Here is a 23400-nt window from a genome sequence, read left to right on the forward strand (position 1 = left end):
GTAATCAAACGAGCTCAGTATTATAGGAGTACTCCCTTGGGATTGATTACAAGCAAGTGGTCAGAGGGCAGCAAAATCCCAGTTCTTTAGTAGCAGAAAATCGCTGCAGCTCGCCAACTTTGACGTCAGCACAGCTCCGCGCACCTGATGAAGATTAGTACAAATCTACATACTTTACCAGATCGCCACAACGATCCGTATCTTTCATCCTTTCACTTTCAGCAAGCCAGGGTCAGCACTATCACACAGCAAGCTAGGTACTGCTACTAGTAGAGGACAAAAAACCACCCCAGGAACTCAAAAACTAACAGAGCCATATGCCCACATGATATGGTAGGGTAGCAGCACTAGCAGCAGTATGAAAAGGCAGAGGGAAGGGAACAAGAGAAAATGGTGGTGGTGGATCCTTTTGCATGTTGTCTGTCGTGGATGGATGGAGTCAATTCGTGGCAAGATTTGGAGCAAATCTGCTCCAGGATCTTGCTTTCCATGTGCTGGGACTTTCTTAGTCATCACACCTTGTTTTCCACTCCTCCTTCGCTTTACTTTCCATGATTCCATCACATCACATCTCCTCGAATCCTTTCATGTGCTTGTGTGTGTATATAAGTATCTACTCAACCACACACACATCCTTCATTCATTCAGAAATCAAAGCAAAAGCCTCTCATGCCAACAAGCCCAAGCACACACACCTCCTGCCTTTCTTCTTCTACAACTCTTGCTTCCTGCAGCTCTGCTCTCTTGCTTCAATCGGTCATGGCGGCGGTGGCCACAGAGACTCCGTTCCATGTCCTGGCGGTGGACGACAGCCTCCCGGACAGGAAGCTCATCGAGAGGCTCCTCAAGACCTCTTCCTTCCAAGGTACGCAATCACAAGACCTCTCCTTCACCAATCACCATGGTTTCTCTACTCTGAATCTCATGAAAGATGGCTTCTTTGTTTCTGAATATATGCAGTGACCACTGTGGACTCAGGGAGCAAGGCGCTGCAGTTCCTGGGGCTCCATGATGAGCACAGCCCTGTTCCTGTCCACACAGACCAGCTGGTAAGAAGAAGAAGATGGCTTCCTCTTCCTATGTGTTTTCGTAGCTAGCAAGTCCGAAGAAAAGATTTCTGATGTACCGTACAGTATTTGGTTTTGCTCATGCTCTGTATGTATGTGGATGACAATCAGGATGTGGCGGTGAACCTGATCATCACTGACTACTGCATGCCCGGCATGACAGGATACGACCTGCTCAAGAAGATCAAGGTAACTACTGGACTACTCCGTATATATTCTATCTGGTGTTTAATTACTGGCATGATCCACTGAAGATAACAAGGCCTAAAAATGCATGTTTGGTTTGGTTTGGTTTGTTCTACCAGGAGTCGTCGTCTCTCAGAGATATCCCAGTGGTGATCATGTCCTCTGAGAACATTCCTTCAAGGATCAATAGGTGAGCAGTGAGCTACCACTCTGAGTCTTGTGGAGCTAAACACGGTGTTTAAAAGTCAAAGTTAAAAATGCAAAAAAAAAAAAAAAAGTGAGGAGTTGAATAGAGTTAAAGCAAGAAAACAACTTTATCATTTGAGAGCAATAATACTTCTGCATGGCTGAGTGCCTGAGTTGGCCTCCTGTTCTTGCTCAGAAAATCACTTCATGTTCAGAAAACCTTTTAGAGAGTTATAAAGTTCCTTTTTTTCCTTCCATGTATGGAGACGTATAAATAAATGAATAAGTTTAGGACCAAATTGGATATCAAAATCTCAACGAATCCTTAATAATCTGTTGCCACATGTGTTGTGCTATAAATAGAGGAACGAACCACCACATACATGATATCTCGGCCTGGTCGGTGTAAAATAAACACCAAAAGGAAAGATATGAAATGATACGCAGTTCGATCTTGTAGATCTTTCATATTGCCGTATCCATGAAACAGGTCTGTTGATGCAGACAGGTCACTAGCACCACTAACCACTCGTTGCGCGATACTCCACCAATGGGAGGGCACTAAAGTCAAAGAAAGAATCAAAAGATATTGCTGCCCTTTGGGGAAAAAAAAAGAATCAAAAGATATGACATATCCATAAAAACAAAATTTAAAGATTTAAGAAAAAAATCACAAGTTGCAAGAGTTGTTTTCTAAAAGCATATCATGCTTTATATATGATCAAAGGGGAAAAAAAACTGACAGTTCTGGTTTTTGAAATTCTGAATCAGGTGCCTGGAGGAAGGAGCTGATGAGTTCTTCCTGAAACCAGTACGGCTATCAGACATGAACAAGCTCAAGCCCCACATACTGAAAAGCAGATGCAGAGAGCACTATCACCAGGAACAGCATCAGCAAAGTGACAGCAACAGTGACGAATGCAGTAACCCCACAAACACCAGCAGCAGCAGCAGCGATAGCAGCAGCAACCGCAAGAGAAAGGCAGCAGACAACGAAGAAATCTTGCCCCAGACAAATAGATCAAGGCATAGTTAGCTGCAAACTGACTAGTACAGCTAACCTTTTTTTCCTCTTTCCCTTGGTCATTTGCCTTATACTAAGTTTTTGGTCTACTGATTTGTAACATAGATGTTAGCACTAGCTTGGCAAAAATATAATGGAATGTGTAAACGGATACTGCTTGAGTCGAATCATGTGATTCTGCAACACATTTGCCTGTTTCATTTATCAGAAAAACAGCTGAGATAACAACCTAACAGAGTCACAGTAACAGGCCATTGGGATAGCGTGTGCCGAAGCCAAGAAATAATATCTGAAACTGATTGTCAGATAACTAACGATGGGATTAGTTTTTTTACTGTTTCTAAGCTTTAGTCTGGATACAAGTACTCACTATAGTAGTCAGTAGGGCAGTAACTTAGCTGGGATACGATTTTTACCAACAGCAACAGCTAACAGCAAACGTCATCCCTACATAGTAGGGTGCTTACACTGGCTTACAAGGACATCATCATCTGCTTGGAGGTGATTGTTACTAACTGCTTATGAGAAACTTCATTCACAGAAACCCTCGGGCCCCTCAGAAAGAACACCGGTATGTCACATGGTTCCCGGTAAGCTCGCTGTCATATGTAACTTTAACAACAGTTCCTTTGCCAAATCCGTGGTAGTGAGCAACTGCATCACTCTCCAGCATGCGAGGCAACTGAAAGATTCAAGCACCAATTTCAGAAAACTGGCATGAAATTGATTTGCAACAATTTGAGCTAGCTTTACCTAAAGAAATTTCCAAGGGAAACAACCAAGCTAACAACAAGCAGGAATTTGCAATGCAGGGATGCTAAGAATCCACTAGCCAAAATAAACGAAATGCAGTATCCCCATGAAAACTAATAATAAACATATTTTTGACATATGTTTTAATTTCTGATTTGCATATCATTATGTAAGGAGCCAACATTATGTAATAGGAACCCACATAAATACAAAGTGACATAAATTTTTCATTTGCAGTTTTCTTTCTATATGATAGAAGTAGCCCCCTTATGAAAATACGGGAGGATCATCAGTTTGAATCCCATCAAGGTACATATTGAGCAATGAGAAATGCATAAACACAAGAACATTGTGAGAACAATATAAATGATGCAAGTCACCAAATTATTATCAGGGCACTCAGCATGGCAAACTTCATAATTTATCAGCAATCTCAATCATCAGATGCAAAAAGCACAATAAGATATTGCAGTCTCCCTTGTGGCCATGATCATGTTGCACACAAAATCAAGTGCTGGAATTATGGTGTTATACACAGCAACTGAGCATGCGTCATGAAAAGCAACAGCCGACAGCCAGCACTAGGCTGCATAATTGCACAGCACCATGACTCCAAGTGGCAGTATAACAAATCAGTAGGAAATTTAAAAGTAACTTCAACAAATCAAAGAGGAACATACCTGTGAGTCCACGACATTGTAGTCCTTCAGGAGCTTGACCTTCTCCTCTGCAGTCAACACTTCATGCTTGGGCTTCAGGACATGCTTAGTGATGTTCACCAGTAATTCTGCGATCTAACATTGAACAGAAGGTCAATAGAAGTTACTTGCTGTAATTCTTAGGGGATGGGCATTGAAGTTAGCAAGAACTAAAATATTAAATGCTGCTTCTTACTTAGTTACAGAAACTAAACAAAAATGTGAAGAACAGCCAACGGATTGAACAAAACCTGACCTGGAATGTGTCAACTTTAAATGGGAAGATCTCCTTGATGGACTCTCTGGCTTTAGACATTATTTTGCTCTGCATTCACCTGCATAAGACATACAGCAGTCAAGATCTACGTTTTACTCACTCCACTTATAACAAAGTACAATTGGTACAGACAAGCACCACATGCATGGGAAGATAGAGATAAAAGCACTCATACATAGTAAATTAAGCATTTTACCATCCTAATTGTAGGATGGTGCAAACCCTAACAATCATAACGACAAAAACAACAATATTCCTAAACCGTACGGACAATCACACCAAACATCAATCAACAAGCAGCAAAGAAGGATGAACCAGTGAGAAATATTTTTAACCAAAAAAAAAAAGGGTGAGAAGGGGTAGGAAAGAACTGATACCCCTCTTTCTCCCTAACTCTTCAATTTGGCATTATCTCTCGTGCACAATGCACATAACAGCACAATCGGATTATAGTCCAGTCCACTAGTGAGAATGCATCAATTGTGCGAGATGATTCCTTAATGACGAGCCAAAAAAAAACTACATCTGATGGGCAGGACAAGAATGCGGCTCAAATCGCGAGTTGGAACAAGGACCACACCCTAATGGAAGAAGAATCTGAGAGCACATCGATGATATATTGGGAAATGGACCGCAAAAGGGAAAGAGGGAAAAAAAAGGATTTCACCTTGTTGGACGGGTCGGAGGCCAGGGTTATGGAGAAGGCGAGGGCGAGCCGTTCGAGCTCGGGCTTGCCGGCGGCCCACCAGGCGCGAAACTCCGGTAGGGTGCAGCTCGGGCTCCGGGACGCTGTACCCGCGGTCCGCGGAGCATCTCCAGCGCGGTGCGGCGCGCCAGGAAGAGACGGCGGCTCTCCACGCTGCCGCCGTGCAGCAGGCTACTAGGATAATGTCAATACATCCTTACTATATGCGATATAATAAACCAAATTATTATAATCTCGTAAATTAACATAGTAATTATCGTATCTCAAAGTGGCTACAGAATAAATTATTCTATAGTCAACTGTAGAGTAGTAGTTCTATATATATATATATATATGAAAATTATTTCCTACTTTCAGAGAGTAGTTACTCCTGTGTCTATATCTTTAGATTTAGGACGTATATGACCCGACGAAGTGTATATTAGATGAAATATATCATCATACTAGACCATTTAGAGTACTATGCATGACAAGTATATATGTATACTTAGAGTATATGGTTATACTTATTTTATATGTAAGTGTCATAGTATTATATAATATATTAAAAAATATGTGCCTTTTTGAATTTTTTTCACATAGTAAAGATCTGGAGTATCTTAATATTAGTATGTCAACATACTCAAACTGATAAATGAGTATGTACATATACGCAATGTGATTTATTGATTATGGAAGTAACTACTCTCGAGAGTATATAAAATGCACCATATATATATATATATATATATATATATATATATATATATATATATATATATATATATATATATATATATATATATATATATATATATATATATATATCGTCGTCGTCGAAGGCAAACCTGTAAGGGTGTTACGTTCACTGCTGACACTATACCAGGCAATCACCGTGGTTGACGTTGGGAATGGACAGGATATATCGTTCTGGTATGATGCTTGGTAGAACGAGGATGCTCTGGCCGACAGGTTTCCAGCTTTATACAGTCACTGCACCAAGAAAACGATGTCTGTCGCGCAAACAATTGAGATGGGAGTTGGATTCCTCGACTTCTTGGTACCTTGCTTTCACCACAAGCAAGCAATGAACTGGTTCAGCTGCGAGAAATTACCAGCTTGGTCAGTTTCAGCGACAAACAGAGACAGGCGCCGAGGCCCGTTCTGCATTGGTCAAGGGAAATTGGACTCGGGTGGCCTATATATATCGTCTGTTACAGTCCAGAACGGCGCCACCACATCCTGCTGCCAAGTTCATTTGGGACAGCCGCGCGCCGCCAAGAGTGCAGTTCTTCATGTGGTTGCTCATCCATGGAAGGACACAATGCCGTGTGAATCTCTTGTGTGGACAGCCCGATGTGTGAAGTCTGCAACCAAGCCGACGAAACGGGTGAGCACATTGTCTTCTCGACTGTCCGTTTGCCCAAGAGTTTTGGCACCAACTTGGCTTCAACACCAACCAGCCGAATTCAGTTGATCGTTTCATCGACGTCCAATACCCGCCGACCTTCCCAATCCCAAGGCAGCTGATCAGCACTTTCATGGCACTTTGCTACTGGCATCTCTGGAAACGGAGGAATGGTGTCGTGTTTAGAGAGCAGGCGGCCACAATCAGGCAAACTGTTCGGCTGATAGAAGCTGATGCCAAGTTATGGGAGAGGCGGCTGCCAAAGAAAGATAGAGCAGTAGCAAATGCTTGGTGCCAATACTTAGCTTCCATATGTAATTGAGCTAAATTCAGAAACCTTGATGTATTTTAAAACAAGATGGGCTACCTTCTGGGGCCTAGATCAATGAAATAAAACTCAGGTGGGGAGCCTTTCCCCCGTTGACAGTCAAAAATATGAAGAGGCTAATTACGATTAGCATCAATGTGCTACGAATGAAGAGGCTAATTTGATTCGTCAAAAAAAGAGAGGCTAGTTACGATTAGCATCAATGTGCTGGTAATTGACACATGAAATTGTTGTTGTCTATGTATAAATATAAAATAAAATAAAGAAAAAACATATTACCAAGTCTAATGATAATGCCAATTTTCGGTGATTTCAGCAGCAACGGCTCCTTAGCTTAAAAAATCTAGTAGTGTACAATTGACCAAGTAGCCACCAAACAATGGATCAAAATTCTATGAATCAGTAGAGTTCTTTAGTGAGGTACTCCCTCCATTGCAAAATATGAAAATATATGGTGTATTAAGATTCAAAAAGTCAGAATTTATAAATTTTGATCGACGATTATTCTAATTATACATATGCATAGAGCCTAGCATATAAAAGTCGTACCATTATATTCACATTCTAAATTAAATAACTTATAACGTGAGTTTATTCTGTAGCAATTAATGATATATTGCAGTAATTAATGGTCGAAGTATATACTTCTAAAGGATTTCTCAAATCCTAATGAGACCTATAGAAAGAACTGGAGGCAGTAGTTGGTATGTGTCTGTGGTTATAAAAAAAATTATGGACATTTTAAATATAACAAGTCGAAATAACATCCTTACAAGCATTTGGAGTGTGCAATCTTGCTCTTTGTATTTACTCAAGTTTATTGTCTTCAATTTTTCATTGCACAAGTTAATTGAATCTATGCTTAATGCATTTTTGTTGTCAACTCAGACTTAACCTTTGTAGTAGCATGTCCACAAAAATTGTGGCCACAAACATGACTGGAACTGAGAGAAGGACTATTGCTTGCAACTTTTACTGAACTCTGATTTTATACCTTACAATTTGAGGTCCTCTATGTACGCTCCTACAATGCATAGACTCAATATGCACAATCTTCTCTTAAGTTCATTTTGTTCCCCATCTGTCTGAGACTAGTATTATATCTTCTGGTGTTTTTTTTTGGACTGAATAGGTAGTAGAACCATTTCCTTATAAAAAAAGGCTTATTCTATGCACTCCACATTTTAATACAAGTTTTGTAATGTTTTGTTTTGATTGATCTTCTGAATGTTTAAGCTCTTTTTTTCTTCTTTTTCCCCTTCAGATTACTTTATGTCTATGTACATGGTTCCTTCAATTTAAAACATGTGAAAGATTTCAACACTCTCGCTGTTCAATGCAACCAACTGAATTCTTTTGATATTTCCAAATTATGCTCACTATAAGTCAGTTTTCACCCATTGGCTGCTGCATAGGTTTATGATCCATTCAACTTCACTGATGTTCGATTTGATGAATGGATAAAATGTCAGTGGACAAACTCTCCTTTGCATAGATTATTTTCTTTTATCAACAGAGATGAATAGTATGAAATGTGCTTCGGTACAAACAGTTGGGAAGAAAAGAATCAATGTCTGGTGATAATTTGCGTAATCTTTTATCAACGTCTGGTGATGGCAGCCATTTGCCCTCATGGTGCGCAATCCGGTACCGAGAAGCCTCTTCGTCAGTGCGCGCACGCACGCTTGATGAATCTGTTCTGAGAGATTTTGTGTGCCAGATGTATACCTTGCATGAGTTGAATTTGTGATATGTTTGCATGATTACACAAATGTTAAGTTGAACTTCTGATGGTCAACAGTAGCTAGTGGCTACCCTGGTTTTTAAACCTTGTGTCGTTTTTTTTTGGGCAAGTACTATTCTGTTTAGTTAGTTTGTTTCAGCACCTATGTACTAGTACAGTATTTAACTGATCGGCGGCCCTCCATTGGGCAATTGCAGTCTCAGTGACTCAGTCTAATATGCTTGCTAAGTGCTAACTGCAACGCTGATCCGAGCAATGTTCACGGATCTGCCTAAGTCCAGACGTCTTGTGGGGGCTGGTTGGGTGGACGTGGGGTTTTGGCTGGGACAAGGGCAAAACGATGGAGGGTTCTCCCTTTCAGTGAATAAAGGGCTCGTTTACAGCAAACTCTGAGTTTTTTTGGACGAATCATCCACACTTGAAGAAAAAGGCCGATTTTCACACTTTTTTTTACATGGCAGCATGAAGCAAGAGAGAACTTCACATGACGACGCTTAGCAGAAATGATAAGAAATATGCACTCTAGATTATCACAAACATCTGAATTTCTTCAGGATAGTGTTGCTATCTTCAGTTCTCCACATGACTATGTTCAGAGATATAATTCTTCACATCTTGCAAAATGAATTACCAAAGAACATTGTTTGAACCAAGTTATCCAATAATGTACCACACAAGAAGTGGCAACGAAAACATAAACAAATACAAGAAAGAGAAAATATTGAACAAGAATAATATATATATGGAAGCATATCTTTTTCTTCCCAGCCTAATGTTGGGTCATGTAACTCACGCTGCGGGTAGTTAGACGCTGATAAGTACCACAAACACTCCATATAATGCAAATCATTCATGCTTAGCTGTGCAAGAATTCCTGTAGGGAAAAAGGTTTCAGAACTTCATCGCTTCCGAAACCATAACCAAAGCCTCATCAATCTATCCCATGCCATAGGCCTCAAAATTCTTCCAATAATACTGAACTTCTTCATTACTTCTGATCACATGATTTCTGTCTAGTGAATCGAAGACAAGCAGCTCATCATTCAGTTCAGTAAATGACGGTGTATCAATTTCTGGGTATTAAGGTAGGGAACGATAAAAGAAACAAAGAAATAGTGTTGCTGGCAGAGCTAGAAAAATTCGATACAAAAAGATTCAAAATAACTTCATCCGAGCGAATGAAATGTGCACATGGTTCCAACGGCATTTTCCTATTGAATTTAGCTGCCTGCATGGATACACCTGCAATTTTTCTTTTCATGCACACAATTTAGATGTATAATGCTTAAAGCTTCTAATTTTCTGTTTTATCTATTGTCTCAAGTCCGATTTACTTGTCACTTAGGTAACTGTAACAATAAATATATAAATTTCAATGCCACATGATCAATCTCAATTTTCAAGTTCGCCTACATGATATAACATTTATTGTGGTATATATAAAGAATGCTATCAAAGCTCACAAACATTAGAATGAGAAGAGTAGTAACTCTTTAGACATATTTTGATGAGAAGTGTACAAGCCAAACCAGCACAAATGGAAGTATGTGTTAGAATTGATCTCATCCGTCTTGACCCAACGATCGAGACGGACCCCTTGACCGCGTCCTGATCGGGGACGTCCAGCCATCTAGTGGCTAGTGGGCCCCCGTCGCACAGTGCCTATAAAGAGGAGGTGGGGCAAACGGCTCAGGGTACGAGGTTCACCGCCGCCACAGCCCCACGGTCATAACCCTAATCCGATCCAGAGGGTGGCACTGCCAGCGGCGGGAAGCGCCACTGCCTTTACCACCACCGCCGGTCTCCACCGCTACTTCATTGCCCGTCGCTGCCCTAGCGCAGATCATCACCGGCGAACTAGCCGAAGACAGGGAGCTCCTCCAACCCCTCCGACGGTCAGACGTTCCTACATTTCCCTTTCTCTCTCTCTGTCTCCTACTCCCTCTGAATCTCTAAGTCACTAATTATCCCAAATAGAAAAGAACTCACCCATTGGATCTACACCTAGACGATCTAAAGAATATAACAATGGTACCAGAGCCAGATTTAGTATGGATCTGGATCAGGGAAAGAAAAGCAAATCGAACCCTAACCCTAGATCGGGTACGGGAAAAGTGGGGATGAGATTGAAACACGGTTTCAACAAAGAACAGACTCTAACCCTAGCTGGGTGAAGACGGAAGGGGCTCGGCTTCAAGACTGCTTGATCCGAACCCTAAACCAGCGACCAGATCTCGGGGAAAGAAATAGAAAGAAAAACAGAGAAGAAGGTGATTCAAATCGACCAGAAATTTCACCAAACCCTAAAATCCCAGTCTAGTTCGTAGATCTAGATTGGGGACAGGAAAAAAAAGAGAGAAAGATTGACCGATCCGGATCGGATTGGGAAAGAACAGGCCTTAACCCTAACCCTAACTGTGATCTTGAATCAAGAAAGGACGGATTGGAAGGGGTTTTCTCCTACCTGGGGATCCCCTGCGCTGTCACCACCGCCTGCCGTCGCACTGGACGTCGCGCGGGACAGGGCACCGTCGCCAGGCTACTCGGCAGCGGCCCGCTCAGCCACGGGCGAGCGCGCGCGCTGACGAAAAGCCCAATGGCGGTGCCGGCTTTGCTCACGCGCGGGGCGGAGCCCCTCTTCTTCTCCCTCAGCCACCGAGGACGGCTGCTGCTGCGGCTGCGTCTCCGAGCGACGCTGCGCGATGAGAGAGAAGGGGAGGGAGGAAATGAGGTTAGGGTTTCACGGTGAGGCCACTCGTGCCGGTTTTGTTCGCGCGAAATGCAAGGACGACCGTCCGATCAAGATCCGACGGCGAGGAGATCGAATGGGCCGTTTCGCAACCCAGGTGGGATTGAGCTTTCCCGACCCAGGCCCAGGTTGCGGCCTAGGCGCAGGGAGGAAGGCGCGCGCGTAGTGGTGGGCCGTGCGCTGCTGCTGCTTGCGGGCCGCGCGCTGCTGTAGCATATGGGCCGAGCGCGTGAGCAGCTGGGCCGCGCGCACTGCTACTGCTGGGCTCCGGGCTACACAGTGCTGGACCGGGCCAGAATGCACAGTGATGATTAAGAATTGTTTTATTATTTTTCAAAAGCAAATTTTGATGATTTCATTCAAAGAATGATTTAAAATATCTGATAATTATTGCACCAACGTGTTAGAATTTTCAGAGAGTAGAAAAGTACAGTAAAATGCTTCTGAAAAGTAGAAAAGAAATTTTGTCAATTTTCCGCTGCAAAGGTAAAGGTTTATTGTCTTCTAATTTGAAGAGCAGTTATAGTTATTCAGTAAATGATGAAAAGTTTATCCTCCAGTTAAAATTAGAACCAGCTAGAAAATTTTTAATTGGAGGAATAGTCGGTTGATAGTTAAGATAAATTATAATATTGTTATTTTCTGACCAACGTTGATGATAACAATATTATAAGTTTATTTATGAGTTTAAGTTTAAAGTTAAATTATGGTATTGTTATTTTCTGACCAACGTTGATGATAACAATATTATAATTTTATGAGTTTTATGTTTAAAGTTTAAATCTCTGATGAATTTTGTATCAAAGTGATCAATTTTTCAGAGAAAAGATAAAGATCAAGGAATGCTCTTAAACTAGAGAAATGTATTTTTATGTTTTCGCTGCAATGAAGTTGATTGTCTTCTAATTAAATTCGAACCAATGGAAGAATTTAATTTTGAGGAGTAGTTCTATGTTTTCAAGATTATTGAATTTCTATACGTTAATTCCATTTCTGCCCAACGGTGATGTGGAATTAATGTAGAAGAATGGTGTTTTATTCTATTTCTGCCCAACGGTGATATAGAATAGAACATAAAGGTTTCAAAGTTTAATGAGCATTATTGTTGAATATTTTTTCAGACAAAAGACCTCCATGTTTTCATTCTTGAAGGCAGTAAGAGAAATGAGCTGGGTACTTATGACTCAGATGATGAAATGCCTAAGGGCAAGTTATATATGAAAGAATGCCATTGTTTAAGAAACTATGTTCTCTTTAAAGAATGGCTTCAAAAGAAAAGAATTATAGGATATTGATCCAGAAAAGAGATAGATCAATGAGAGTCTTCATTGAGAAATGTCTTTTATATACTCTCTGTGAAGAAGAATTTATTTTCAGTTTCACTTATGAGAGTTATAAAAGTCATATACATGTTTAATTTGACTAACATTGGATTACACATGTGTGTTAAAGAATATTCGGATTTATTTCTGAATTTGATGATTGAACACGAGCCAATCCTGACAATTATGTCTGTTCAAGAGAATTATCTCGCATGGCGGGAAAAAGTTTGTGATAGTACCAGCATGACGGGAAAAGTTTGAGAAAATACCCGCATGACGGGGTAAAGTTGGCATAGTACATATGTTAACCAATCCTGCATAGCGGGAGAGTTTGGCATAGTACTTATCCCGCATGGCGGGAGGAGGATGTGATGATTCATGTGCTCTAAAGAAATATCCCGCACATGGAGAGAAGTTTGGGATAGCTCTTATGCTATTTTAGTATCTACCGTACATTCTGATTGTGTCATGGTCATAAGTACTCAATAAGTTTAAGAACAAAAGAAAGTTACATGTGAACCAAAAGATAAGAATGATATGCAAGTGTGACTTGTAGAAGTATTGATAATAATAGACTATGTTGAGTTTTGAAGTGTAATGAGGAAAATGTACTCCCATACGAATTTTGTTTGCATGATGTAATCATATGGATGAAGTAAGTAATCAAAGTTTCCTCATTCACAAGAGTTCTGAATGTTTCAAAATTGTGGTAGAAAAGTTCATACCACATTTCGAGGGGGAGAAATGTAAGATTAATTAAGAAAGACAATTAAGAAAGATACTTCCCCCTATACTTCAGATAATGCAATGCATACTATGCATTGAAGGTAAAAGTGATCTATAAAAGATGAATGTGATCGTTGAGGGAGTAAGACGGTCATAATAATGATACCCCTAAAGTAAAGAAATAGCTAAATTCCTGGATTTTTTATAGTTCCGATGGGAAGATAGCATAGTCGGCTAGTATTCATACTGGACGAGTTCAGAGTTATCAAGGCGGTGCTAAATGCGCCGTATGAGTTTTTTAGCAGATTAAACCCAAAATAAGAAATTTGAAGATACACCATCTTTACAGAAGATGGAGTAATCTGGGGGAGCATGGTATGTAGATACCTAAGGCTTGAATAGAAGTGGGATTACATATCCACTACAGTGTTTATTAGAGCAACAAATTGCTTTATACATGCTGATGTTGTATGACATATACAACACCAGATGTTAGCTCTTAAAGAGGATGAATAAGTAAACAAGGATCTTGTGATACAGGAGGCTAAAGAACAATTGCCTTTTGGCAATGAAGAGTAACAATAGCCCCATATGAAAGAAGTGCCACGAGGCCCTAGAAGGTCTCAAAGAATAAGAAAATCAGATATTTCTGGTGACTAAGAAGTAAAAGTTAAGAAAGAAATTCAAATAGAGAGTGATTCCACCTCATTTGAAGAAGCCATGATAGGCGTTCACTCGTCTAAATGGCAAGAAGCAAAGGAATATGAAATGAAATCGATAAATACCAAGGATGTTTGGGACTTAGAAAAAATTCCTAATGGAGCCAAAACAGTAGGCTATAATGGGTCTACAAGACAAAGGTGACTCCAAAGGGAATATAGAAAGATATCCAAAGGGAATATGGAAAGCTATAAAATGCCACTTGTGGTGAAATGATTTACATAAAAAGAAGGAATAGATTATAATGAGCATGCAAGGATTCTTTTAGAATCATAATGGTATTAGTGGCACATTACGATTTACAGTTACATCAGAAGGATGTAAAGACACATTCCTCAACGGGGATTTGTATGGAAAAGTTTACATGGCATAACTCAAAAGGTTTTGTTGTGGAAGGAAAAGAATGTAAAGGGAAGTTGCCTAAAGAAATCCATTTATGGATTAAAGTAAGCTTCAAGATAGTGGTTCTTGAAGTTTGACAGTACAATAAGAAAGTTTGGGTTTTAAAGAGAATATAGAGGACAATTGTATTTATGCAAAGTTTAAACATGGGAAATTTATTTTCCTAATCCTGCATGTGGGTAGCACCTTACTCGCTAGTAGTGGTGTTAATCTACTGTTGGAGAAGAAGCAGTTCTTGTCCTCAAGTTTCAATGAGAATGGTCTTGGTAAAGCATCATTCGTTCCAGGAATTGGAACTTACCGAGATAAAAGGAAAAGGGGTATTAGAACTATCTCAAGTGTATACTTAGAGAAGATTCTAAAGAAATAAAGTATATATGTGAATAAACCTGCGCCTGTTCCTATAGTCAAGGGTAATAGTTTTCGGAACTTTCAGTGTTCCAAGAATAAATGTGAGATCGATCAAATGGACGTCCTATATGCTTTAGCTGTTGGAAGCTTACTGAATGCTTATAAGCAAGAACTTACCCTTACACAGTTTATGTATCCAGGATGTTTTGGCAGAAGTCCAGTCTAGATGTAGATCACTGGAATGGAATTGAGAATGTTTTGCAATTGTGCAAAGATTTATAGGCCTCATGGTGAGTAAGAAAGAATAAGTACTCTCAAATAGTTGTGGGTACAAAAGTTAAATTTTGGCGAGATGTTTAGTGAAACCCACATAGTAGCTAACACTCGCAGTTGGAGTTTTATTATGGAAAAGCTCCAAAGAAACAGTTGTGGTGTCATCAAAGATGCATAACCATGGTATAGCTTGTTATGAGGCTTAAGGACAGGCGAAATGGTTAAAAGAACTTACACCCGGAATTGATAATGGTATACAACAGCAATAACCATTTAAGTAGTTCGCTCCTATAACAACGGGTCAAGTGTGCTGCCAAACACATTGACGTTAAAGTTGTACGTTGTGAAGGAGAAAGTCCGGAATCATACTAAAAGTATTGAACATATAAGTAACAAGCAAGTGCTTGCGGATCCGCGTACAAAAGGCTTACCACCCAGTGTGTTTGGAGAACACACAGTCGACATGGGTTTATGGTATAGCCTATGATTTCCGGACAACAAAGGGCCCAAAGTTAAAGAATCTGTTTTAGAACAGAGATGCGTATTGTAGCTGTTAAGTCTATCGGCGATTGACCGTGACGATGAAGCATGCTCTATGCACTAATCTATGATGGAACAAATAAAAGTGAAAGGGATTAAAGTCAAAGTTTAAAGTTAAAGTATGAGTTGAGATCAAGGGGGAGAATGTTAGAATTGATCTCATCCGTCTTGACCCAACGGTCGAGACGGACCCCTTGACCGTGTCCTGATCGGGGACGTCCAGCCAGCTAGCGGCTAGTGGGCCCCCGTCGCACAGTGCCTATAAAGAGGAGGTGGGGCAAACGGCTCAGGGTACGAGGTTCACTGCCGCCATAGCCCCACGGTCCTAACCCTAATCCGATCCAGAGGGTGGCACTACCAGCGGCGGGAAGCGCCACTGCCTTTACCACCACCGCCGGTCTCCACCGCTACTTCATCGCCCGTCGCTGCCCTAGCGCAGATCATCACCAGCGAACTAGCCGAAGACAGGGAGCTCCTCCAACCCCTCCGACGGTCAGACGTTCCTACATTTCCCTTTCTCTCTCTCTGTCTCCTACTCCCTCTGAATCTCTAAGTCACTAATTATCCCAAATAGAAAAGAACTCACCCACTGGATCTACACCTAGACGATCTAAAGAATATAACAGTATGTGGTTATTTTGCCCACATGGTTGTGATGCCTAAACCCCGCACTTCAAAATTCGCCACGTAGAGTAAGCAACATCATGTCATAAAAAAAGCAACAAAAGGACTGGGGCCACCAAATATGAGTGACAAAAAGTTCTAGTCACCCCAAAATGCCCATAAACAATCTGCCACCTCTAGTTACCTGGCGACTCATCTAAACTCTAAGATATGGACATTAGTCTTCATCTTGGTTAGGAAACCCGGGCTCAACAACATTGGCTGCTCCTGGCTGGTTCTGTAGGTCTTGCAAGTTGGCTGGTGCAATCAGCAACTCCTAACGGCTTAAAATCACCCTGATATCTCCATCTGGTGGGGTCAGATCATCCAGGCTGTGAATATCATAAGGACCTGCAAAGGTAGCTAACTGAACTTGATCCGGCTCTCAATTCGGATGATCCTCAGGAAGAGCCAACCTTCTCATGACATCAATCAGGAAAAAGCAAAAAATCCTCCACGATTGCATGCTCTTCCACATAACATCCGGTAATGTGAAAGCCACCAATTGAGGAACCTCCATCCTTAGAGCAACTTCTCTTCATACGCGCCAAAACCTCAGAGCCTCACCAAATGTGACAATGGCGCGCGCCTTAGCCCTCCGCAGCGGCCGATCAGGCTCACCACCCTCATAGTTGGCAAATGTCTCCCACATAGACACCAAGGATGCAATGCCACCTATGGTAGTGGCGGTCCTGCATAGTTGACAACAAGTAGTTTCGGTACTATACATGATCAGTAGGAGAAGATTTTATAGTTTTTCATGAAAAGAAAAACTTTTCTAAATAGATAAAAGAAATAGCATAGTTTAAAATCATACTTGCTCTCATGGCTTGATCCAAGTCGAATTTCAATTGCATTAAGGAAAGCTGGAACTCTTTCTTCAAAAAAGCTGTAACATTGCTCCCCCACATCATTCACCACGCGCCTAAACGTCGTGAAGTACAGATTCTGGTCTCTAAACAGAAAATCAACTTGTACATCTTCAGGCCCCCAGTCATTTGATATCCTGACTATATGGTGGCTGTCCCCTGTTGCAGGATTGGGTGCGAGCGGTGTGATGGGTATACCTTGGTAGTTCCCTGGAGCAACCTGTAGCAACCTTTCCTCCCTTGCTAACATCATAGCATTGAATCCATGGGCTCCGCTCTGCAACCTGTAATGTATGATGGGTATGGTCTGCATTGCGCATGTAAACAACAGCCATTATACATCCACAATCAATGACAATATACATCAATACTTAAAACAAAATACTGAAGCACAATAGTTTGTAGCAAAAAATGAGTTTTTATTTAGAAACCAGTGATCAAAAAGTAATCAAAGAGTTTTTATTTAGAAACCAGTGATAAACAGGGGGAGCAGGGTCCGTATGACGGGATGGTCTGCATTGCGCAAGTAAGCAACAGCCATTACACATCCACAGTCAATGACAATACATATCCACACTTAAAATAAAATGGTGGGCCCCATCGCCCAACGCAATATAAAGAAGGTAGGAGGTCGGGGCTCGCGTCACGAGGTTCACCTGAGCCGCCTTTCTCCCACCTACAGTCTTAACCCTAATCCGATCTAAGAGGGAGGCGCTGAAGTGATGGGAGGCTCCACTGACGTCTTCACCGCCGCCTCTGCGCCACCACTACACTGCAAACGACCTCAACGTAGTGACTGCGACTCCACCGACCCGGACCGCATCACGTTCGTCATGGCTACGTCGAGCTCTTCCTCCAAGCCAGTGGATGGTCGGTGACATCTCATCTCCCTTCCTCTCTCTCTTTAGATCATGTTCTAGGAAGTTTTCATCCCATATGTAAGGTTGTATCCGCTAGATCTATGTCTAGGTGATCCACTAAGTCTATCAATGGTATCAGTTAAGCCGGTTCTAGGCGTAGATCTAGGATTTGGGGTAGTTTAAGTTTCAGCAAGTAGAAGGAGATGATTTGATCTTCGATTTCAACTCAAATCCCGTTCAAACCCTAACCCTAAGTAAGAAAGAAGAACGGAGAGGAAAGAACCTACCTGGGTTTTTTCTCCGCCGTCGTGACCGCCGTCGCGCGGGAAGGAAGTGTCGGATACCATAGTAAGTGGTACCCTAAGCAAGAACCGAAAAAATTGCCTAGACCTTATAAATAACGAAACAAAAAAAAACAAACCGCAGGCAAACCCGCCACATCCGAGGCCCGGCTGGACCACCCGGCCCACCTCGGACAAATATTCGGGCTCGCTCGAAGCGGGCTCGGCCCAGAACCAAACCGCAAGGCCTCGGACGAGGTTCCAATTCTCCGACTCGCCCGAGGCCCCGCGTCACAAGGCCTCGACGAGGTACCGATTCTCCGATTCGCCCGAGGCCCTGCGCCACGAGGCCTCGGACGAGCGCTCAGTTGCCAACTCGCTCGAGGCCGGCTCGGCATCAACCCCATCATTGCCGCCTTGACCGATTTATCTGACAGGATGTCACATCCAACCAAGCGTCCAAACACTCCCGCGACGTCAGCCTAACAACAGCACGATACAGCAGAGTGGCCGACAAGACGGGAGTCACATCGACACCATGCAGTCCGGGACAGGACGGGGCAGGAGTTACCGGCCGCTGTGCTCGGCACTATGCCCACGGCTGACACCCGTGCTGCACCGTGCTGCCTAACCCCTGCTCCAAGGACAACGCGGCGTGGAGAGTCAAGTCCAGGTCCCTGTAGCCTCGGAATCGACGAACAAGACCAATTGCTCCCTCCGAGCCTCGGCTATCCGCTTCCGGGCTCCTGTAGCCTCGGGACTTGCACCCACCGAGCCCCCCATGATGGTCCAGCGTCTACATCGACTGGGCCTCGGCTCTCCACGTTGTCAGCACTCTGGGACCAGCACGTCGTCCGCAGTACGCGTCATGCCCTGCGTCAAGCCGTAGGAGCTCCCACGTCATGCACAGGGCCAAGTTCCTGTAGCCTCGGAATCAGCGTACCCGTGCCATCGCATCAACCCGGCCTCGGCACTCCACGCGCGGTCAAACATACAGTGACCAACACATCTCCAGAAGAAGGCGCGCCTACCACCACAGGAGCTCCCACGTCGCACGAGATCAGGCATGATCGGCGCGTCGCTCTAGTGCACGGAGGACAAGATAGCTCCACCAACCACGCCACCACAGTGACAAGCTGCAGGGCTTGGACATGCCGCCCCTGTCGAAGAACGCCACGTAGCGAATACATGTAACGCCCCTGTGCCCCCCTCGACTATAAAAGGGAGTAACCAGGGCCGCTTCTAGGAGGGGGACACCAGAGCAAGCCACACACAATACTCTGTAACACACACGCTCCCTCACTGCAAGAGATCAACATCTCAAGCAACCCACTTCACTCCACGCAGAGACCAGGGACTAGCTCCCTCTCTCGCTCAGCTTGTAAGCCCCTACTACAAGCACCTCGGTGCAAGGAATACAAGATCGCTCTCTCGGACTGGATGTAGGGCACCTATTGCCTGAACCAGTATAAACCTTGTGTCTCTTTGCATCGCCATCCGGGATTAGGAACACGCAGTACACTTTCACTAGTTGGTCGAGGATCCCCTGGTCCAAAACTCCGATAGGAAGGGCAGAGACGTCGACTCCTCGGCGCTCTGCCGCGCCATGTGCATCAGCATGGGGGCCCAAACGGGCACCACCGAGGTGTCACTTGATGGCGCCGCGCGTGGCTCTGGTCACGCGCGTGCACCGCTAAGGGGTGCCGAGGCGGCGCCGCCACCTTTTCCTCCGGTTGCCACCCGCGGCCGCCGTCGCTCAGGTCACGGTGCCCCGAGAGGAGAGAAGGGGTGAGAATGAGAAATGGGGATTAGGTTTAGGAGCCGACGGTAGCGCCGGTTTTGATCTCACGAAAACGGTGCCCAGCCGTTGGATGCAGATGAACGGCTCAGGATTCACCGGGCCAAATCCAGCCCAGGCGGGGAGGTGAAATCTCAGCCCAGGCCCAGGTTGTGGCCTAGGCGTGGGGGAGTGCACGCGCGAGTTGGGCTTTGGCTGCGCAGGCACGGGCCGCACGCGTTGCTTTCTAGGCCGCGCACGCTAGTGTTGCTGGCTAGGCCGCGGGCCACTAATTCTGAGCCGCGCCAAATTCATAGCAAAGAATAGTTTGAGTATTATTTTTTTAGAAGAAAGTTTTGATAAATTAGGTCTAGTTTTCCATCTCTGTTTAAATTTGAACCTACGGAATAATTTTTTCAGAGAGTAGATGAGTACAGTAGAATGTTTCTGAAAAGTAGACAAAATTCTTTTTCACGTTTTCGTTGCTATGATTACATTCACCCTCTAATTAAATTGGACAAAAGGAAAATTTTAATTCGATGGGTAGTCATATCATGATTATAAGTTTATTCGTGAGTTGTTTTCCATGCATTAATTTCATTTCTACCCAACGGTGATAAGAATTAATGTAGAAGAATGTTGTATTTATGATATTGCTATTTTCTGACCAAAGTTGATGATAGCAATATTATAAATTTTTATTTATAAGTTCTATGCATTAGTTCTATTTCTGCCCAACGGTGATGTAGAGTTAATGTAGAAGCACATTGTATGTTTTAATTTTGACCAACGTTAAATTAAGCCATGCAATTATTATGACATGTTTTCTCACTTTCTCTGATGATGTTTTCAGGACTCAACACTATGGCATTTATCTCGCACATTCCGCCTCTTGAAGGGGGCAACTATCGCGTATGGCGAGACAAGTATGAGTTGGCACTTGCGTTGTCCGAGAATGACCTAGCACTTAGCTCTCCGTGTCCTATTGAGCCAGTGTACCCGGTGAGGGCAGAGAATGAAACTGATGCTAATTTCGCTGCTTGGCAGCAAGATCATGCAGAAGTGAGAATGAAATACAATCTTGATCATAAGAAGTGGTACATTTCGAACTGTAAGTGCTTGATGGTGGCTAAGTCCACTATCAAGATCATGCAGAAGTGAGAATGAAATACAATCTTGATCATAAGAAGTGGTACATTTCGAACTGTAAGTGCTTGATGGTGGCTAAGTCCACTATTTCAGATGCAATAAGGGGATCAATCCTAGATTGTGACACTGCCACCGAGTATCTCAAGAAAGTAGAGAGTCAGTTTACTGGCTCTTCAAAGGCTTATACAAGCACCCTAATCAAGAAGTTATTCAATGAAAAATACTCTGGTGGAGGGATAAGAGAGCACATATTGAAGATGAGCAATACGACATCCAAGCTCAAGCCAATGGATTTGGGGCTCAAAGATGAGTTCCTGATTTATTTGGTTTTTGCTTCTTTGCCTAAAGAGTATGAAACTTTTGTTGTTAATTACAACATGCAGCCCGATAAATGGGACATTGATAAGCTCATTATCATGTGTGTGCAAGAAGAGGAGAGGCTTAAAAGCTCACATGGTGACTCTGCTAACCATGTGAAGGACTATAAAAAGAACTTTAACAAGAATGCCAAACCTCAAGGGAAAACCCCTCAGAATGATCACCATCAGAAGAACAACAATGTCCAAGTTGATAAGGATCAATGGAAATGGTGCAAGAAGTATGGACATTACCAAAAGGACTGTCCAGATTCCCTGAAGAGCCTTTTGAAGAGAAGTGAGGACATTATTACATTCATAGACGAGTCCTTATATTTAAGTTATTCAAAATCTACTTGGTGGATTGACTCAGGTGCAACTACTCATGTTGCAAATTCATTATAGGGATTCCATACGAGGAGGACCCTACAAAGAGGAGAAAGAAGAATTAAAGTAGCAAATGGAGTTGAAGCTGAAGTTGAAACCATTGGAGATCTCTCTCTAGAATTAGATGATGGTTTTATACTTCAGCTTTCAGATGTCCTTTATGTACCCTCTTTGCATAGAAATTTGATAAGTGTTTCACGTCTAGACGATGATGGATATGATTGCTATTTTGGTAATGGCAAATTTCAGATTGTGTTTAATAATAAGTGTGTTGGTCTTGCCTTCTGACAAGACAAGCTTTATTTGTTATCACTTTTTGAGAATGTGAATGTTAATAGCACTGAGAATGAGAATGCCTCCTCGTCTATGAATGCAAGAAATAAACGGAAGAGAGATCATGATTGTAAGGAAAATGGACCCTTGGCCCATTTACTTTGGATTTTGGTGTTTGATGACCAACACAATCAAATTGGACTAATGAATTTGCAAGTGTTTGTTTTGTAGTCCAATAGGGTGCAAGACGTGACTTGGACGAAGGCGACGTGATGATCCGATGATCAACACCTCAAGCAAGACATTAGAAGCATAAGAAAAGACCCAAGATATCAAGCAAAGTCCAAGCATGAAGATAGGAACCAAGCCGTACGCAAGATCGCGAAGAAACGAGCTCGCAGAGGCGACCGGACGCTGGACCGGACGCTGGAAGCGCGACCGGACGCTGGACCGTGGCTCGGCAGATAGGCGACCGGACGCAAGGACCAGACGCTGGCGGCAACCGACCGGACGCAGGGCATCAGCGTCCGATCGAGTACAGAGAGGTTCCAGGCGCGCGAAACTACGACCGGACGCGTCCGGTGGCAGGCGACCGGACGCTAGCAGCGTCCGATCGGTAGTTCGCGGCTACAATGGTCGGGACGACCGGACGCATCCGGTCAGGACAATCTCAGCGTCCGGTCAGTAGCAGAATTGCGGGAGTTCGACCCCAATGGCTACTTTCTCAGTGGGGCTTACAAATACAACCCCAACCGGCCATTTGAGTAGTGTGGAGCCGAGGAAACATACCAAGGGTGTTGATACACCATTTTAGTGATCTCCACTTGCATAGTGCTTAGTGCTTCATCAGGTGATTAGCGTAGGTGCTTTGCGAAGTGCTTAGGTTGATTAGACCACCGCTTATGCGCTTGCTCTAGGTGTATGCCTAGTGTTTAGTGAGGTTTGCATACCTCTTGCCACCCCGTGCTTGCGAGCACAAGAGTTGTACATCGGAGGGGCTTGAAGTCTTGCGAGATCGCACCAACCGCGTTTGTGGTGCGGCCGCCACCGTGTACCGAAAGGAACAAGGCCCGCAGCGTTTCGGCCGGAAGCTTGATAGTGAAGACGGCGGGGAACATCCGGGAGAGGCTTGCCGGAAGGCACATCGGAGACCCACTTGCGCGTGGGGAAGGCCCGAGGCTATCCACGGAGTTACCCAACCGGGAGCTTGGCCCTTGCGAGGGATTCCTTGCGAGGGGCTCCAACGAGGACTAGGGGGAAGCTTGCGCGCTTCTCGATACCTCGGTAAAAATACCGGAGTCATCGACAGGAGTTTGCATATCTCTACCTTGCTCTTTAAGCTTCCG

At 43.3% G+C, this 23400-nt stretch overlaps 2 protein-coding genes across 2 annotated transcripts; one reads left to right on the forward strand and one right to left on the reverse strand.

The window, feature by feature from the left end:
• The first annotated feature begins 482 nt into the window (after window positions 1–482).
• LOC136504204 (two-component response regulator ORR9-like) lies at window positions 483–2648 on the forward strand. The gene is made up of 5 exons (XM_066499053.1): window positions 483–865; window positions 961–1049; window positions 1179–1256; window positions 1373–1443; window positions 2211–2648. Exons 1-5 carry the CDS (start codon window positions 670–672, stop codon window positions 2473–2475), a joined length of 699 nt encoding a protein of 232 aa, XP_066355150.1. The 5' UTR covers window positions 483–669; the 3' UTR covers window positions 2476–2648.
• A 144-nt stretch (window positions 2649–2792) lies between these two features.
• Window positions 2793–5053, reverse strand: LOC136504205 (DNA-directed RNA polymerase V subunit 5A-like). The gene is made up of 4 exons (XM_066499054.1): window positions 4859–5053; window positions 4171–4249; window positions 3897–4010; window positions 2793–3145 (listed from the first exon to the last, which is right to left on the reverse strand). Exons 2-4 carry the CDS (start codon window positions 4243–4245, stop codon window positions 3020–3022), a joined length of 315 nt encoding a protein of 104 aa, XP_066355151.1. The 5' UTR covers window positions 4246–4249; window positions 4859–5053; the 3' UTR covers window positions 2793–3019.
• Window positions 5054–23400: the final 18347 nt, after the last annotated feature.

Source organism: Miscanthus floridulus, chromosome 14 (assembly GCF_019320115.1).
Source record: "Miscanthus floridulus cultivar M001 chromosome 14, ASM1932011v1, whole genome shotgun sequence".
NCBI lineage: Eukaryota > Viridiplantae > Streptophyta > Magnoliopsida > Poales > Poaceae > Miscanthus > Miscanthus floridulus.